General features: G+C 52.2%; 1 protein-coding gene across 1 annotated transcript; it reads left to right on the top strand.

The window, feature by feature from the left end:
• The first annotated feature begins 14,446 nt into the window (after positions 1 to 14,446).
• LOC119100354 (uncharacterized) lies at positions 14,447 to 18,560 on the top strand. The gene is made up of 6 exons (XM_037223455.1): positions 14,447 to 14,488; positions 14,852 to 15,010; positions 15,377 to 15,523; positions 16,564 to 16,641; positions 17,616 to 17,761; positions 18,154 to 18,560. Exons 1-6 carry the CDS (start codon positions 14,447 to 14,449, stop codon positions 18,287 to 18,289), a joined length of 708 nt encoding a protein of 235 aa, XP_037079350.1. The 3' UTR covers positions 18,290 to 18,560.
• Positions 18,561 to 19,576: the final 1,016 nt, after the last annotated feature.

Here is a 19,576-nt window from a genome sequence, read left to right as displayed (position 1 = left end):
ATTCCCACGACAACATTCCCTTTCCCACACCCATGCACGACAGCTACAGTCCAATTCCTCGCGCGCGGCGCATTTTATTGGGCGGCGGGCGATCCCGCTGCCCCGCCGGCCGCCGACCAAGGCGGCCTGGGCGGCGGACCCGACCTGTGACGTCACGGCACGGATCGCCGTCGGCCCCGCCCCGTCTGGGCGGCGTGCGCTCACATGACCGAGGTCAGAACGCTTACTGGCGGCCGGGTGACCTCGGACCGGGCCGACCGGCCGGCGGACACGGCCGCCGACAGCGGACCAAGGAGCAGACACCGCGGGACCTCAGCCCAGACCCGGCCCCACTCGTGGACCTTGCGCGCGGGGGCGGAGGTCGCCCGGCCGTCGTCTGAGCGGCCGACAGTCGGCAGACCAGACCACCTCACGCTTGGTCTTCTATGCAGTCAAGTTCGAGCAGAAATTAGTTTGATCAGCAACCTAAACTTCTACGCATCATCCGGGCGTGAACACTGATTTGCCACTGTTTTGAAGTACCGACTATACTATTACCATCTCCATCGTTCGTGAGTACGAGTCAAGGTTTGCTTCCCTCCTGGGGCGTCTTGGGTATTGTGAAGCTTATATCCCCGGCACATGGGGACGTAAATTTTGTTTTATACTTCATCATCTGCTGACTCGAATGGCAGAAGCTGTTAACCTAGCGGTGTTGGGATTACATGTCTTGTCAAATATCGCCCATTGCGTGCCCCTGATCCCGCCACTAAGGCGGCCGAAATGCGCAGTAGTTTTACCCCAGCCCGTTGGTCAAGTAAAAACGAAACCTTGAGGTGCTATGCGACGTCATTCAACTGTTGGCCGAGGCAAATTGTTTTTACTTTTGACGAAGCCACTACGCGACCACCACGCAATCAAAACGGAGCAAAGAAGGTGCTAAATGAACAAAAAACAACAGAAAACCTACACAATTCAAAGCTCAAATGCAATAACTGAACTTCACAACAGACTTTGTTGAACTGTGGTCCTGGTAGAACCTCTAAAAAATACAGCCATGATAAAGCAAAGAAAGCGCTTAAGCGTCCTTTTCCTGTACGGACTCTCTTTCACGCACCAGTTTATATCTCCCTGATGCATGACACATTCTTGCAGCTATGAAGAAAAATTGCATCACTTTTCCTGCGTGTTTTCACTTGCTTTCTGATGCATTATAGTACAAAATCATACAAGATTCCCCATCAGCCCATTCAACACAACATATTAGACATATTGATTGTTCTATTAATTAAGGAATGCAATGACAAGTCGCTCGCGTAAATCTTATCAATAACGTTCTGATGTATCACCGCATGAAGTCTAGTGCAGTGTTTTCTCTGTGCTATTGTTGTTCCGCGTGGTGGGATGCTGATTCATGCAAGTGGTCTGTGGGATGCGCAGTACGAAGCCTGCAAGTGAGATGCCTGCGGCGGTTGAAGCTGGGAATCGGCCATCTGAAACTGCACAACACCTCGTCTTCCACAGCCTCCTTTTGCAGAGCCAGAGAATCAGATAAACTGGAACCAAATACCGTCCATGGCTGTTCAGTGGAACAGCTCAGGGCACTGAGTAGTTGCCATTGAAGTCCATCTAGCCGAGCCCGAGGATGTGACGAAATGTACTCTCCGTATCTCAGGCACGATCCGACGAACACACGGTGTTCGAGAGCCATAAGTCAGCGGAACACAGGCGGCGCCGGGCACCCGCCGGACAACAGCGCCGTTAACCCACACAGCTACCGCGGCGGCAAGCTTACCTAAGGCACAGCTGTTGCACCACGAAGGTCGCCATGGCGGTAAAAGTGGGCTCCGTGCCGGCCCGCACCACGTCCGCTGAAGGGGGGTCCACCGCCGTCACCCGCTCCGGCCGCTCTGTCACCGGCGCCGGTCACAGCACTAGCCCGTCTGGGGCGCGTACGTCGCCTTATCACCCCTCTGATCCACATTGTGATGGTAACTCGACTCCACGCGGGCAAAGCCCAGCCCGTTGCGGTGGCGGAAGCGAGACCTTTGACATTCGGGCGGCTCTGCTTCTTTCGTCATTGTATTCAGGCGCTATGTAGATTGCCCACCTTGCCCGGCGTGTGGCGCCGGGGGCCTGTTGTGGCTGAAGTGCGGAAGATTTTGTAACGCCGAGCAGATTTCTCGCGTGGGTGTAACGGGACGCCGGATTTCTTTCAGACCGTTAGTTAACCGAAGGCGGAGAGATCTGCTCACTCAGGGGAAAAGGCTGTGAAATATTTTGCGCATTGCATGTGTGGAGCAGAGGTAGTGATCGGTTGCCATAACGTTTGATAATGTCTGGCACTGCGGGCACCTGATTACGATTCATCCTAGTAAAGGAGTAAACCCTACGCATTTTACTGCTTTGTAAAGTTCTGCTCCATTTCAACCCGATCATTTTAAAATTATGCTCGTTAGAATGACTAAGTGGTCATACTGGGTGGGCTTAAGTACCTACTACTTTACATAGTAAGATGATCATGCCGCTTCCATTATTCATCATATCATGTCTAAGAACCACTTATCATTCATCGACGTCATTCAGCAATACGCTATCTAGGTGAAGGTCATTCTTCGGGGAGGCAAATCCTCCAATGATTTTGTTTTTGGCATGGGGGTGATCGGCTGAGACAGTTAACTCATATAGGTCTCACACTATCCCTTTCCAAGTGCCTACCGCTGTGTCTTATCTTTAGAGCGAACGCTATGCGTGTCAGTTTTCCAACAGCAGCCCACGCGGCTGCAAAATGCTTTGATTAATTTCGCTCCTGGTTTCAATGTTGTCTCAACCGGCCTTTCTTCGGATACTGATATGGTTTTGCCATTTTTTTTGGACGGCTCTTCCCTTAATTCACCTCACTTGCGTCCCGGGGCCATGATGCACTCCGCCCCGCCCCCTCGGTCAACCTCTCGCAACCGGACTCCAAAACATTAAAACTAGAGCTGGTCAAACCTGGTGCCTTTTCCAAGCAACCCATATGACGCAGCCTGTTGGCATTTAAGTTCCCTTCACTATTAAGAGGTGGCCCAGGGAGCGCTTTTTGAGAGACCGGATCGGACCACAGGCTGCTTAAGGCGGATGTGTCGTCCATGGCCCTTTAGCTACACCAACCGGTGTTCGACTCCAGAGGATTAAAACACGATCTTTTGTATCAAGAGGAATCCCATCTACCGGGCGTGTGATGCAAGCGAGTCACCTGGGGTGAATACGGAGGCAAAAGAGGAGAGAGCTTGGGTACTTAGCCGTTGACATGAGCTAAGCAAACATATGTACAGTAAAAATACAGTCTTACTAGTAGAGATCATCGAAATCTTCATGCGGGGAAGCGCATGCGGACGAAACTTATCATAAACACGGATAGAATGATCTCACGTGCAGCACCAACACCAGGCAACTTGGATCGAGGGGAGCTGTAAATGACATTTATTTTGATGTTCACCCGCTGGGCATCATGGCTATGGGTTTCTTATTCTGGCTAATGGCGCCAGCAGGCCGGAAATATGCTTTCAAAGCGAATACAGTAATGAGCAAGGGAGGTTTCAGGCAATGTGGATGGGAGGCCGATCCTTTGAAAGCAAAGTTTTACCATGTTTCTCGTGTCCACTTCCTTTGCCTTTACGTTGCAACAAAAGTATTGTGCGTATGTCTGACAAAATAGAACAAGGGTTAGTCAGAAAACATAGAGGGGTGGGAGGTGTGGACACATTTTACTTTGGTGAATGTTTTGTGCACACAAGAACAAAATGCTTCAAAAACTTGACATGGAGCGATATGGCATCCAACCAACCTGTCCATTTTTGCGCTGTATGACTCACCATTTTATGTGTCCACCGCTGATGCTTTGTTATCAATATCTATTTATGCACACATTGATTATAATAATACAACTCATAAATTTGATTAAGGGACATATTTCCGAAGGGCACTACATGAATATACCCATGATAACTTGATCTAACTTCACGCCTTTCCCAGTTGCGTGCTCAGTACATAAGTGACGAGCAGATCAATCGATTTGACCTATGTGCTTACCTTACCGGCTTTTACTTCCGTAATTGTTCAAGATTTTCATAGCATCTGTACAACGTACAATCGGGCCAGTTCTTGTTGTGCGCTTGCTGGTGCAAGTGTCGTTTATTCGGACACTACCGAAGGTCATGCGACGGGAGGCGTTCAGAAGCGATATCGGCTGCAAGCCCGGTGGTTCTACCTTTCTGGATTTTCTGGATCTTCGCACCATATTCGCGGCGAACAACGACACCGCATTCTTTGTTTTACTCTTATTTCGGTCAAAGTGTATTCTCATGGTGTTACTTGTGTTTTTTAAGTGTGTTACGAAATGTTTCTATATTTTGCTCCGTCGTGCTGAGGATTCCGCTAAGCCGCCCAGATTTGGACGGGGCCGTGATTTACCACAAGTAAATTAACCTTTAAAAGGTTATTGAATCTTGCACCTCGGTGGCTTAAGAGTTATTAAGATTCTGACCATACAGAGCCCAGGGGCGATTACGGACATGATGAAATCCATGACTGCATGCAACGTGTCGTTAAGATTCATTAAACGCAAGCGCTACGGTCTGATTTACCTCACCTTTCGCTCCTGGGATGGGTCCCCGATATAAGTTTTGAAAATTTTGTATGTTAGAAGACAGGTTACGTTTCAGATGTTAGTTTGGAGCCCTTACACGGCAGAAAAGGCACAGTACACTCTGAGATCCGGAGGCGGTGGAGGGCAAATTGCTCAAGCACATTATTCTGATAAAATGTAACGTGTAAAAATAGAGCCAATATCAGCAAAACAGGGGAAATGCGATGAACCACGTCCATAGAAAGGTCCTGTGCATAAGTAAAACTTAAACATTTTCGGAAATGATTGTGACATTGTCTTAAACGTGCATATGTAGAGATCTCAATTTACATTACATAGCCAAATATTTGAAAGCATCATACAAACTGCACCGTATATTGGAATCCCTGAGCAATGAGCAGTTGCTAGTTTAACCAGGTGAATACAAATCAGTCAAGTCATGTGAAAGTTATCGTGAAATTTTACATTTGTAAGAATTTTGCTTTAAATTACATAAGGCATTTCATAGTTTGCTAGTTCATAAGCGTCAACCACATCATTCCAAGGAGTTATTGGAAAATCAATAACTTAGATTGAAGTAGGTAACGGCAAAATTGCTTCTATCAATAGAATACACATGCCTTATCTTTACCCATCGATGTTACTTATTCACGTGTATGCCTTACCGAGTGGCCTAAAACAAAATATTGCTAAGTCGCCTTAGTCTTCTGAAGACATTGTTTCCAAGTGAGGTTTAAGTGCTGTTGTTTCAACGCAATGTTTGGGTGCCCGAACAAAAAGTCGAATGGAAAAGTCAAACGAAAAAGTCGAGCAAAAACAGTCGAAAAATAAAAAGTCGATGGCGATGAAATTTTACTGCCGACTGGAATACGAGATGGCTAAGTTTAAAGAAAATCGGAAAAGGCCCAGGGACAAACTTCAAACAAGATAAAAGTCAACAGAGAGGAAAAGCAAACGGAAAAAGTCAAAGGACAAAAAGTCGAAAGGGATAAAAGTCGACTGGGAACAGATTCGAATAAAAAAATTGGAAGACAAAAGGTCGGCAGGGATAAAGTGTATATGCAAAAAGTCGAATTGGAAAAAGTTCTAAGATCAAACGTCGACAAAAATAAAACTAAACAAGAATGGAAGTCGAGAAAAAACAAGTTAGGTGAAATTAAACGTCAAAAGAGGGACAGAAGCCGACGGGAAGTCCTCGAGACATAAGTGAATGCTGATGATGTCACACTCGTGATCATAGCACGTTGCTTGAAATACTGAAAAAAGTACTGACTATACAGTCAGCAGCGTCGTTTAACCATACCTCCTCTTAAATTGAATGTCCATAACTCAGCGTGAACACTCTGAACTTGCGACGCGAAACACAGGGGAGAAGTTTGTTATTCAGTTAGGAGATGCCGGAGGGGGGGGGGGGGGGGGGGGCCTCTACAGCTCACCCTCCATTTCTAGCTCAGTCGAAGCTAGACCTGGAGCTATAAACTATAAAGCAAACGGTAAACTATTGACGCAGAAAATCGATAATTTAGTCATGGTCTCTCATGCGACGCAGTGGTCTTTTTCGTTCATCTTAGCCCTAACGCTTGAAAATGCGAAATAGTTAAATGTACCATGCCACAGAAGGACACAGTGCTTTTATGGTAAGTGGACACAACACAGACCTTGGAATGATCTAGTATAAACCCATAGTGAGCGAGTGCGGAGGAGAAAAGTGAGGAGGTCCCGTTAGGCTTCGTCCGGTTTCTGTCTGTTCCGTCCAGTTTCGTTTGGATTCGTCTGGCTGCGTTCAGTTTCACCTGATTTGTTCCCACTCCGTTCTGTCCCGTCCGGTAAGCGTCACGCCTTGCCCAGTCCCGAATGATCCTTGTCCTGTTTCGCGCCCGGTGCCATGCGGTTCCGTCTGGTCCCGCTCTGGCCGGCCGGTTCCTCTTCGAACCCGTTCGGTGACGTCCGATGCTGTCTCATCGCGGCCGGTCATGCATGGTCCCGTCTGGGTACCCGCCTGGTTCTGTCTGGTCCCCGTCCCATCTGGTCTTTTCTTGCATCGCCCGGTTCCATCCGACCAGATCGCAGCTCGTCTGTTTTACACGGGCCCTCCTAGTAGGATCTGGCTCGATACGGTCCCGACACAGACATACACCGACATAAGTGTCATCAAACGCCAAAGACCCAAAACGCCAAAACGCCAAATGCATAACGTATCCATTAGCCGAGAGTGATGAGGTTTTCGAGCAAGCTGTTTAGTTCGCGATTAGTAGCCCACTAAGAAAAACTATCGATCCAGCTCGAGACGTCTTGCTTGCAGGTACGACTTTCGTCTTATGTTGTTGAACACGAGGTCCACTTTCTACGTAAAACTAGCTTTCACTCTATAAGTGACGCGTACTTATTTGCCGCGACAGCGCAGCCCGGTCAAAAAAGTGATTAATGAGCTGGACGTCTAGCAGCATATGAATTGTCTTCATGCGATACGCTTATGGAAATTTCTATTTTTTAACGAACTGTTAGCACAGTTGAAAAATATAGATGTTTATTACAGCCAGAAGGGCGTTATAAAACCAACTAGACGCGTTGTACCGTCGATAAATGTTTCAAGCCGTGAAGCAACTTGAAAGACCTTTCTGATCAGGAAGGTCTTTCCCACCTTATACGGGCGAGTATGTACTTCGAATACCATCGTGATCGATCTTCGACGGCGATGAGAGGACCTATGAGAGGAGAGCTGCTTACGACCCCTGCTGACCGTCAAACTCAGTGTAGTCGTCTTCCATAGCTTTACTGTCACATATTTCCCATAATGATCACTCAGCAAAGCTTTCTGTAGGTCCAGCACGCATTCGGCCTAAGGAAAGCGACAGTGTTCACATGTGTTTGCCGATGCTGTTTTAGGTCATAGCCTGTGACCATTTGTTCTCGAGAGTTAACAGCAAGGTCATTGCTGGTTAGCCTCGTCACCTTCATCAATAGGCGATAGAGCAAGTACCGGGTCGTTAGAGAGTTATGAACGCTAGGTGGAGCTGTTTTTCGTTGTTGCAATGCATTTGTTTCAGCACACTTGTTTCAGTCTCGATTGAATCCAATAAACACTGTCCGAACTTACCCTACGCCCTGCCCAAACCTACCCCACTGGCGTGGAAGATTCGGACAATCAGCGCTGCTCAGTCTCCACATCATATGCCTGGTAATCCAGGAAGCCTTTCTCATGAAGCTACTTGCATATTGGAGCCAACACCTCGGGCTGTTTGTGTCAGCAAACTTACACCCACCAAGGGAGTTGGCCATTCTGACAAGAAGCGGTTGTCCAACAGCTATCCCATCCGCTTCTTCCATTTCTAGGTTCGCTTGGTTGCATAGCAATATTTTCTATCAGGCGACCGGGTAGACGGTTGAATACCACGCCGGTAAGTTGGGCGTCAGTTTGACCTCATGAAATCTAAAAAAAAGGAACTAAAAAAGCAGCCACACCAAATTCATAGAATAAATATATGTGTGTGAACTCACTTTTTTAAACTTGCATAGTTCCCTAGATCATGATCCTTTGTTCAAATAAGACAAGACAAAGTGCAAGGCAGAGCCCTATCCATGAACCTTGAAGAATTCAATTTACATTTGTTACTCCCTGTAACCAAGTGATTCAAAATGAGCGTAAAAAGCTATTCCACAAAAGCAAGACATCCAGTAAAAATGGCGGCGGCCTCGACCATTTTGCCTAATCGAAGATCAATGAAACTAATTGTAATCCTGACTTCTATTTTTGAAAGAAAAGGCGATGTCAAAAGAACCATCTCAGAGCATACCGATTCGTCTAACACTGTTGTCGCGTCAGATTGAGCGGTTCCCTAGGAATTCCTTCGCTAGCAGCCATGGCCTAACTTTGACCTGCAAGGTCAGTGATTTTGCAACTTGTATTTGATTTCTTAGGACCAAAGTATTTGCTTTTGAATTGGCTTCAGCTATGTATAGCTTGGCGTTACTGCGCTGCGACATTCGGGAATCATTGGAAACAACCTTTAGGGGGCCAAATTGACCCCCACCCGAGCGCGTGTTAAGGCGGGTCATGATATCAAGGCAATGTCAGCGACAGCACAGCTTCCCATCCGTAGGACAATACTCAATTTGCTTTTTGTCGCTCCCGGTATGTTGCAGGCAGCCGTAAACAGCAAGTCATTATGCCACCAATTCGAAGTTCCCTGGCCAGTTTCGCAGAATCAAAGGGTAAGCCCCTTTCGACACGGTGTTAGCCTGATTTATGCCGGAATATTGCCGTAAAAGTCCAAGGAGTCAAAGTACGCAGAGATTCCATTACGTGGCATTAGTCATCATGGGTCATCACAAGGAGCACATGCCAGCAGTGGCTATTGTATGAAGGCCTGCACTTTTACTGTTACTAACTGACGCGTTTAATCGACAAGAGTGGTCAGCCATCGGTGCGTGAGATCGAACCGTGTGATAGACATCCGCGGTGCTACATGACAATGGCACCACCCATTATGGTGGGCATGTGCACGAATAGAGGCCATTCCCACAGAAAAGCCGGCTCTCCTTGGAGGGCTATCGCCAGCCTTGAAGGTCTCCACAAATCGCATACTTACCGGAAAGTGTGAGGCAGGCTCTCACCTCTCGACACGCCTGGACCCCGACCGACAGCCAGAACTTGACGGTGACTCGGAAAACCCATGTCTCACGGCGTGACCGCCCCCCCCCCCCGCCGTCGCCCTGCGGCCGCGGCCGCATCCAGAGGTCAGCACGTGGCCAAATGGGTCAGGGGGTGCGGGCGAGGCGCGGTCGGTCCCGCCGGCGGGCGCCGGGCAGGGCCGCCCGCGTCCGCCACCGCCGCCGCGCGCCGCCGAAAGTGAAAGTAGATCATATACCGGCGCGTCGTCGCAGCACGCTCACACATCGCCGTCTTGCCCAGGTCAGACGGACCTCCCCGAGCGGCGATTGGTGCTAGTGCTGTCGTAGTCGAGTCGGCCGTCGTGTCGCCTCAGTCCGCCCCGGTAGCTGCCTGTGAGCGGTTGCAGTCGCCCGCTCGCCTCACCCGTGAGCACGCAAGTCCAGAAGCGCGGGCTAACCGGCCGCTCCGTCTGGTTCCAGGTCCACTATGAAGTGCTGTTTGGTGATATCGACGCTCGTCGCGGCCGTCGCCGCCCAGGTAAGACCCGCAGCGAGGCTGAGACCGAGGTCGGTCGCGTTTCCGTGACGTCTCCCGCGTTCAGACGACCAAGCTGGGTTCGTCGGTCACGGGTGTCCTTTGTAACAGACACTTCAATCGCGTATCTAAGCTCAGCCATGGCACACGTCAAAAAATGCAATGTAGGCGTAGCCCAAGACTTTTGAGGAGGAGGCTGCTCTGCTTCTCGGAGCGTGTCTTCGTGTCGGAAATTCGAGAGATCGAATGGAAGCAGTCTGGTTCGATGATCAAACGCAATTTATATTGCATTTGCTTATTGAAACCATTCTCAAGCGGCGTACTATCCTTGCAACCAATTTCTGAGCATTTCCCGCACCTCGGTAAACCTTCCAAACGTTTCAAGTGTCGCACGTATCTTGGGCAAAAGCGGTAAAACCTCAATTCTCTTGCTCACGAGTCAACCAACGGCTCCAGAACTTCTGTGCTACCTAGTCTGTCCTAGTTACTGTCTGATACAACAAGGAATAAGTAATTACAAGTGTTACAAGTCGATACCATCGCGTCGAGGGTCTTGTTCAGCGTCAAGATCTCTCCGTGTCAGACGCTTAATTGATTATCACAGTCCAGGAAATCACCCTCTTTTTGTTCGCTTGGGGAAACGCTGGCTACCTTCCCATTGATCAAAGTTAGCTTCATTATTACTTCAAAACGGAGTCGGAGTGTGGCGATTGAGCAATGGCAACTGGCAGTGTCGTGTTTTTGCTCGAGTTAAATTACTTCCCGTCATGTGGCTTCTCCGAAGTTTTTCCAGTGGTGAGAGCACGAAATGGACGTATGACCGAAAATTCAAATAATTCGAATGCAAATACCTAGTAGACTTTTTATCAGTTATATTCAGGTACAGTATAACGCGATAACGTCCAAAAAGATATCTTGAATCCGGTCAAATCGACTTCAAACTCGACCTTAATCAAATCAACTCAAGTTAACTGACTTGTTGCACAGGGTGGTCGCACTCAGGCTCACTGATTCGTTAACAATGAACTTTGACTTAAGACGAGGTGAAGGCTTGTGCCGGACGTGGTCTGACGTTTTCAGACGATGTAGCAGGCTGGGTCCGTCGGATGCGGGTTGTTCTTTGTAACGGACATCCAAACCGCATACTTATTCTTGAACTGTAGCAGGCCTTTGTTGATGCATTCTACATCCATGAGGCTCAGTCTGGAACCCAGCCCTCACTCAATATTATGTTCTGCGAAACAGCCAACTCTGTCACAACTCGTGTATCAGTCAGGATTAGGTCACTTTAGTTGCAATTCATATTGGGCCAATAGATATATTGAAAATGCACCCACCGTTGTTGTTGTCTATTGGTGGTTTCGGGCGCGTCGACTGCAATGGCCATTTTGCGCTCAGCAAGTGTATCCAACGTTCCCCACATGCCATTAGGTAAAACAAAATGTTACATGGTACTAAAGCAAAATATAGCTGTAGACGTTTTTTCCGTTGGGGTTTCGGTTGGTTTGGATAAGTCAGGTTACCTTCAACTTTGTTGAGTCAGGTCCACCTTGCATTCCATACAGTAAAATGTTACGTACTTGTAGAGCGAAATATAAGTTTGGGAGGTTAAGGAAGCATTTCTGGTGGAGTTGGGTTGGTTTGAATTAGGTAGGCTGTGTTCAATTGTATTTAGTCAGCTGCGTTTGATTAAGTTCAGTAAGTTGGGGTTAGTGTGTCAAATTGATCACCAGCCTTTGCGGTTTGATTGGGCTATATCCCAGAACGTGTCATTTTAGGCAGCGATCTTTTCGGTCAGCACGTGTAGAGAGCTATGTCGTCAGAACGTGATATTTGCTCAAAGACGTGCTCACGTTTCGGACTGCAGTCAGGCTGTACTGTGACTACCCCGTTATGGATGCCGTTGAGAGAAACAATAGTTCGGAATCTTGTGAAAGGCACGAAACCAGCAACATCTCCAAATCATTGCATCATTCGTGGATTTAATTTTGCAGCTTTTCTGTCCAACTCCGTATTTTTCTTGTCCACTCTGCCACTTGTTCAACGCGGCGCCCGATGGCTGGCTCGCTCCAGACATCTATAAAGGACTTTCATTGCCCGCCTTATGCATTTGTATGTAAGGCGCTGCACTCATCCTACACCAAATTGGATCCTCGTTCCAAGAAACCATGTTCGTCATTTGATTGTGGTTAGTGTCATTAGTGTGGTTAGTGTGGTTAGCTAGACAGAGATTGCACGACGATCAGCCATGACATTTGCTAAAACTGTGCATTGATTAAACGTTGAACCTTTCTTCACGACTGAGTGCAAAACGATCGGGGCACGCATTACAGCCAATAAGTCTTGCTCGCAAGCTTGCTCTGGTGGATATATGTCACCATATTGTCACCTTGATGTCACTTTATCGGTTCACCGCATATAATCCCGTGATCAGTGGCACCTGAAATTAAAGAGCGAACTTGGGAAAACGAAATCACCCTCAAACTACTTGTGATTTGTGTTGTGTAGTGATACACTTCAGTGAGTACCAGTTAACCGGCTTAGTTACGGCGCGTTTTCTCACATCTGATATGCATGCTGCAATATTTGACTTGCAGGCGGCCGAAATCATAACTATTTATTTCAAACACGTCGCACAAAAGTTGCAGGTCATCGTTTCCGAAATACGAAATCTCACGACGTCATGCCTTAGAAGCGACCCTTTGATCACAGCAATGACAACTGTAGCAAACACATCGCTCTGAACCCGGGAGTACACGCGCAACCAGCGCCCACGCAGCGCCGAACGGAATATAGCATCTATCAACCGCGTCGGCGGCAGACGCTGACTCAGCGCGGCACCTGTTTTCCTCCCCAACCTGACCTCGCACGCGCCGGGGATACCGGCCTCGCTCCGCAGCAGGTGGTGACACAGCACGCGCGCACCCGCCGCCCCTCCCCCCGTGCCGTTGTTGGGCGGGTCCCAGGCGCCAGGACAAGAGCGCTCGAGCACCGGCCATAGCTCGGTGTCGGTCAAGGCCAGATCCGTATCTGGCGCACTTGGGACGCGAGGTCCGGTCCGGACGGTGCCGTCAGAGAAGGGGGCCACGCCAGCGGAGGGCACGCGGCTAAGAAACGCGTTTGCGCAAAACTGCGCTGAGAAATGTGACGCAAGGAAACTTAGGCGGGCGTGGCAGAAGGCTGTGCGCCCGACTCTCGCATACAATGGCATCTACCGGTCTCGTGAGCCCGCCAATCGCGTGACGGACGAATGCATGGGCAGTTGCCAACCGCCGTCAGCAATCCGGCGACCTGATCGACCCATTTCTAACGGCAGTCGGTGACGCATCGTCGGTGGCTGATAGGACCAGCAGAGAACAGCCCGGGGCCGCACCGCAGCCCGAGACAGGACCGCCCTGTCCTCGGCCCGGCGCCCCGCCGGTCACGCCCGAGCGCCCTCCACCCGGGCCGCGTCGCGGATAACAGCCGGGCGCGCGCCGCACCCGGTCGGCCGGCGCGGCCCGACGTGACGCCACGTGCCGGCCGGCAGCCGCGCCCGGCGACATGTGTCGCTGCGGCAGCCTTTCTCCGCAGCGGCACCCGGTGTCGTCGGCCGGCCGGAGCTGCGGCGGCTGCGGCCGGGCGCCGCCGACGGCCGATGAACCGTGGCGAGACGGTGGCGACGCGGCAGGCAGCTGCCGCTCCGACGAAAGCGAAAGGGTTCCGCCGCTCGCGTCGGCGGAACATTGCATGCTTCTCTGCAAACCGTTCTCAGCCGCTGCGCGTGGGTGCTGCACGACGTTCATGTCGTAAGCAGTATATTTGCCATCGAGTGGTGTTTTGGGGGGTGGAAAGGAACCACTGTGCCTTGCTCCAAGCATCTACAGAGATGATAATTTCTGCATCATCACACACGACCAGTCTGTATTTAGTCCAGGGAAAAGTGCGCGAGGGAGAGTTATGCAGTAGTTTCAGATAACCATTTTGGTTTATCTCCCCTTACTGTTCCTACTGCACTCTTCAGATGCACCTCTCACCTGTCATCCATCCGACACTTCGCCGATCCAACACCTTTATTCGATATGACGTCGATCCAACACCTTTCATCCGATACGACCCCAATCCAACACCTTGCATTGGAGCCTTCCAGCAAGGTAACATTCATCAAGGCGTGCGAAGGACGACAACTGCATCGCTGTCTTCTTCGAAGCTCATCAGATGACGCATGTTTGCACCCTCTCTCCCGACACCTGTCGCCTCCACTCCCACGGTGAAGTGGCTTACAGAAACTAAACCCATCACGTCAGGCGCCATACCATAGCCGTAAACATGGGAGACTTCTGCGGCTGACGGGCCTTCGGACGTGGCGAGAAAAAGTGAGCGGGCGTTCTCGGCGGCGCCGGGAGAAGGGCGAAGGGTCGTCCCAGGATCCGGCCGGCACGGGCGTCGTTAAGCGCGGCGGTGGAACCACGGGCCGCGCGCTCCTTGACTGCCGGCGGAACACGCCAACGGCGAGACGTTTCGGCAAGCGGCGACCACAGGCTGCTAGCAGCTGCGGTCTCTCGGGCGGTGTGCGAGCGTGCCGATGGCGTGTTGACCTCGACCCAGGCCTGCCCCGCTGCGTATGGGTCCGTGACCCCCGCTGTGTGTCCCTCAGCTGTGCTCGAAGCCCCCCGGCAGAATCCGGGGTGCGTTCGTCTCAGAACTTGACAATGGCATCGACACTGTGGTCGAAGCCCCCCGGCAGATCTGGGGTGCGTTCGTCTCAGAACTTGACAATGGCATCGACAACTGTGGTCGAAGCCCCCGGCAGATCCGGGGTGCGTTCGTCTCAGAACTTGACAATGGCATCGACATGCGCTTGGCTCAATGTGAGCTCGGTACTTTTCCAGGTGTTGTTTGTATGCCCCGTTTTACCACTACACCGACGCGGTGTTGGGTAATGCTCGTCTCGAGTCCGGCATACCCGCCGTCTCACCCCCGCCAAGCTGCATAAGCCAATGACCAAGCGACCTCGTCACACATTGTCCCCTGCCTCAGGGGCGTGCTGCCGCCCGTCGTCAACAATGGCGACACCCTGTACCGTGACGAGGTGCCGAGGCGAATCCGGCCGGCAGACAAGCCCAAGGTGGAGAACCCCGAGGACTACGACGGTCTACTTCGACCCGAACCTCAACTACAACGGACCGCTCGTGGCTGCGCCCATCCTGGAGCCCATCCAGCCCGCCAGGCCCAAGTTTGTGCCCAAGCCCTTCGTGCCCCGCGAACGCAAGCAGGTGAGGCCGACGAGAAACGGGACGAGAGTACGCCGGGGACGAGGTTGGTTAGGTGATGGCATGGACGGCGAAATTGTGGGCATATATAAAGGCCTACGGGTTATGGACGGGCCAGGACGGCCACATTCATGCGTGTCATGATCTTGGGGCTGTCGTAGTCCAACCACCGACAATTTGCTCTGTCACGTCTATTCTCTGTCTCTGTATTCAGTGACCCTTTGAGTGAAGTGAAACGTTGGCTATTAACCGGCACGGCTGTTGGAGGCAACCGAAATAAGATTGTCGAGAAGCCCGAGCGGATGATCGGCTCCTATGATGCGAGACCGTGTCGCTGTGTGTCACACGTGTCATCCGTGTGCGCGGCAGGTGAAGAAGCTGCAGCCTGCCGGACCGGTGCTGTACACGGCCCCCGAGGCCAGCTACGGCAGTGAGGCGCGCTACGGCGGCGCGCCCGTCCAGGATCTGAGCAAGATCCCCGGCCAGCCCGGCCAGGACTACCCACTCTACGACGCGGTAAGGACGCCCGGGGGAGGGACAGCGCGATACACGGCCACCCAATCCGGGAGGAGGAGGGGGGGGGGGGGGGGGGCACCGGTACGACGCGGGGCACCTGGGGCAGGGGCACCGCTAAGACACGGTAAGGAAGGCGCAAAGAAAGTGCGATGTCGGACAAAGCCCCCGACGTGCTCCAGCAGAATAGCAAGGATGGTAGGATAATATGGGACAAAAGCACCCGATGTGCATTAAACGAATAAGGGGAGGGGGTAATGTCGGGCAGGACCAGTCGCCCTGTGACAAGGTGCGAACGAACGCCTGGGGGTAATCCCGACATGATTGTCCAATCTTAAGACACAATGGCACAAGACAGGGCCGGGAGAGTCCGGACGTAGATCGATGGCCAAGGATATGCGTCAACACCAACCGCGAAAAAGCGTGGAGCATACTCCGGTCCTAGGATAAAGATTACTCCATCAACCACCACTGCCCCAATAACCACAGAACCCTACAAATGGCACGCCTATGTTGGGTAGCCCATAAGCCAGCTAATGCTAACAGCTCTACACGGTAAGCCGATGAAGAACGATACGGAGCTCGGGAACTACCAACGCTCTGGACGGTATTCCGGACCAGACGGGGCACGCGCCCAATCTGCCCCGCCCCGCAGTCTGAGCTCCCGCCGGATCGCGACTGCGCGCCAGGTTAATCGAATAATGACCTCATGCACGATAACTTCAAAGTTCACGGACCAGAAGCTTTCACAGCCATACAGATCCCCTTCATTCGGCCAGAGCTGCCGAGACATAAGCTTCTCAGCAAGCCTCACAATTGCCGTATAAGACATGCAAGGAATGTACACTAGCGCGAACGCAACAACGACCCGGCATTCCGCCCGTAATAACTGCACCATTGCAACAGCACGACACAGTTCCGGGTTGGACTCGCTCCACGCCACGTGACTGGCAGTGGGGCCTCAGGGCCCGGGCGCTGCGCGCGGCTCGGCCGTGCCGCCGCGGGCGGGATGTGCGCTGACGCGCCCGCCGCCGTGCCCGCAGGTGCCGGAGACGGGCTTCACGTGCGATCAGGTGCCGTACCGGCCCGGCCTTTACGCCGACGCCGAGACCGGCTGCCAGGTACGTCGGCGCCGCTGCCGCCGGTCGGGCTGCCAGAGTGCATGACGCGTCTCGGTCTTGATCTGGGGCAGCGTTAATGTCTGTGGTCAGATGAGTCCGTGGGTCGCTATGGATGTGCTTCCTAGAAGCATTATTTGTGCCACGAAAGGGGCCATTCAGCGGGTGATCGCAACAATGTCCACAATCTCAGCATCTGTCCGTTGTGTTGCAATATTGTCCAAAAGATCCGTCGCCCGACATTACTGTTCATCAGTGTGTGCCAGTGTTTTAAGAGCTACAGCGGCCTGATATGTTACGCTCCATTCGCACAGCGTGAGCGATGCCCTTGCACGGTGAACTTTTGGCCCAAGATTTACATAGACGAGAGCTTGCATGTATCAGCATTGTAAAGATACAGCGTACATGAATATGACATGAAGACAGAGGAGGGGGACAACACTGCGATAATAGCAACGCTTTTTTGTCTACTGTCTGACCATCCAATCGCCTAAAACGACATCGCAGTGGGGAGAGAAAACCACTTTTACGATGTTCGGCCGAAGAACCACTCCCTAATTACGCCTCGAATGTTTTCACCACAAAGCGGCCATCGCACCATTCGAGTGACGGTGATGAAAGATTTAGAAAGAAAGGGAATTAGAAATCAAGTGATGTTTGTGTCCGCATCGCATCCGGTGACTGGTCCCGACCTACTGTCCGTATCCCATCCGATGACTGGTCCCGACCTACTGTCCGTATCCCATCCGGTGACTGGTCCCGACCTACCGTCCGTATCGCACCCGGTGAATGGTCCCGACTTACTGCGTCACTGCCAGCGTTTGTAGCCGACGCAAACCACACGCTGACTGGACTGGACTCCTCGAGCCCTGAGAGCCGGCCAGCGCACACGCTGTGTCGGTCTAACTTCCGGACACGGCTCCACTGCTGACAACGCACACCTGTGACGCTGCCCACCCTCGGACGTGTCCCACCAGGCGTACCACATCTGCGGCGAGGACAACCGGCACGGTTACGCCGGCGCCTCGTTCCTCTGCACCAACGGCACGCTGTTCAACCAGTACGAGCTGACCTGCGACTGGTGGTACAACGTGGACTGCGGCGCCGCCGTCAAGCAGTACGAGTGAGTCAGCCGGGCCCGGGGGTTCAGCGTCGGCTTGGGACGCGGGAGAAGCGAGCGTCCTGAGGTCTGAGACGCCCCGGCAGTGTCAGCGCCAGGTACACGCCCGGCTCACGTGCATGCATCTCCCAATGTCCGATTACCAAATGCTGAGGCACGTTACGACAGACTATCGCAACCAAACGCTCTCGTCAGGCTCGTTAGTGGCATTTCATGGTCTGACGTTCTCAAGATGCACGGGAGTCTTGCCGTGTTCATTTGACCAGCCGGCATGGAGCATCACGCTCACCCTCGCTTTGAGCATTACTGTCGTGGCAGACGTCCCCGCCAGACACAGTACCTCCCTGCTGGCCGGTCGATCCCTCGAAGCCTTATACCCGCTCTCGTCGTTTCAGCGTAAACTTGGATCCGTACAAGAACCCCTACCTGCCGACGCCCGAGGAGGAGGCCAAGCGGTCCTCCCAGCAGTACGCGCCGGAGCCGCAGTACAGCTACGGACCGGGCTTCGCGCCCGAGCCCTACAACAAGTAGAGCTCGGGAAGCGGTAGACTCCACCGGGGCGGCGCGCGGTGTAACCCTGGAGACGGGCGAGTCGACGGCGACGTACCGGTGCGGTCTGCTGCGCGGGTGGTGAATGCGGGAGATTGTGTGGGAGAGTAAGTGGAGAGTCGCGAGCGGAGTGTGGAGCGCATGGTATTTACGAGTCGATAAGGAACCCCTGTACCTGCTCTGACCAGAAGATTCGTCGCGGGGGACTGGACTGTCGTGTCCGCCGCGTCCGCTGAATACATGTCCTACTGAACAGCGAGTTTGATGTGTGCGTTTGCGCACAGTTACTGATCATGCGTCGATTAATGCCCGCAGTGGTTACCACCCCGGAATGGGTATCGTTGGACCTGCCCGAAGTTCATTTTGATTCGTCTCAGATGATGACACCTGCGTGCTTCTGCCCATCTGGTATTGATCCTTGCCAGACAAGTCTGCGTGCTCTAGTCGTAGTGTCAACCCCACTCCCCCAACTTGGTCACCACGTGACAGCGGAGTACGTCAGAGCACACCCGGATCCAGTGACAAAAAGGCTGACTAACCGGTCTCCACGCGTCATACGCAAGAACGATGGCCGTGATCCGGGATAGGGTGCAAGACGACTGCTGGTGCTATTTCCGTCCGCAGTTTGTACGCCTGCACGAACCCACGTCACCATTAAAGTTGGTCAGCCATGGTTCACCTTTATGAAGGCTCACGTCGACAAGGCGATTTCGGTGTCACACACCCCGTGGTCGATTGTTTTAGTCAGCTACCGCATAAAAACTGACATTGTTGGATGAGCAGAACCTAATTTTGAAGTGCGTGAACAACCTTTCTTTACATATTTTCCTAGCCAAGGGATCGCCCGGATAACCTATGTAAGCAAGCCAATTGATGAGCCGTCGTTCGCAAGAGTTTTAATGCCTGAGATCTGGCCGTTAAGCCGTATGAAACAAAATCTCTGAATCTAGGGATTCTCTGGTCTTTAGCTTTTTGCTGTTAAATCGCACCTTTATACCGTCACAGAACACGTTGTGGTATGTCCACCAGGATGCGAGGTGGGAAAAATGTGAAAGCTTTCCAGGCACGGCACGTTTGTAGACATGCCGCCAGGTCTGGCGCTTTCATGCACGGCCGCCAGGTGGTCTCTCGCGACACTCGCGCAGCACGGCGACACAGAAAAACGCAAACGAGCTCTGGGCGATCCGGCCGGTAATGACACCCTGCTTCAAACGGGGCGGAGGCGGGCCGTGGACGGCCCGCTTTCAGTTTGACCTCGGGGGGGGGGGG

This window comes from Pollicipes pollicipes, unplaced genomic scaffold (assembly GCF_011947565.3).
Source record: "Pollicipes pollicipes isolate AB1234 unplaced genomic scaffold, Ppol_2.1 Scaffold_4881;HRSCAF=5763_pilon_pilon_pilon, whole genome shotgun sequence".
Lineage (NCBI taxonomy): Eukaryota > Metazoa > Arthropoda > Thecostraca > Pollicipedomorpha > Pollicipedidae > Pollicipes > Pollicipes pollicipes.
The sequence above is the reverse complement of the archived record's forward strand: the minus strand, read 5'-3'. Positions and strand labels throughout refer to the sequence as shown.

Bases quoted from the DNA above. Each gene is read 5' to 3' on its own strand.
- LOC119100354 (XM_037223455.1), top strand. From the start codon at position 14,447: ATGGCATCGACACTGTGGTCGAAGCCCCCCGGCAGATCTGGG. The intron at 14,489-14,851 runs GTGCGTTCGTCT...TCCGGCCGGCAG, and splicing joins AGCCCCCCGGCAGATCTGGG to ACAAGCCCAAGGTGGAGAAC. The intron at 15,524-16,563 runs GTAAGGACGCCC...CCGTGCCCGCAG, and splicing joins ACTACCCACTCTACGACGCG to GTGCCGGAGACGGGCTTCAC.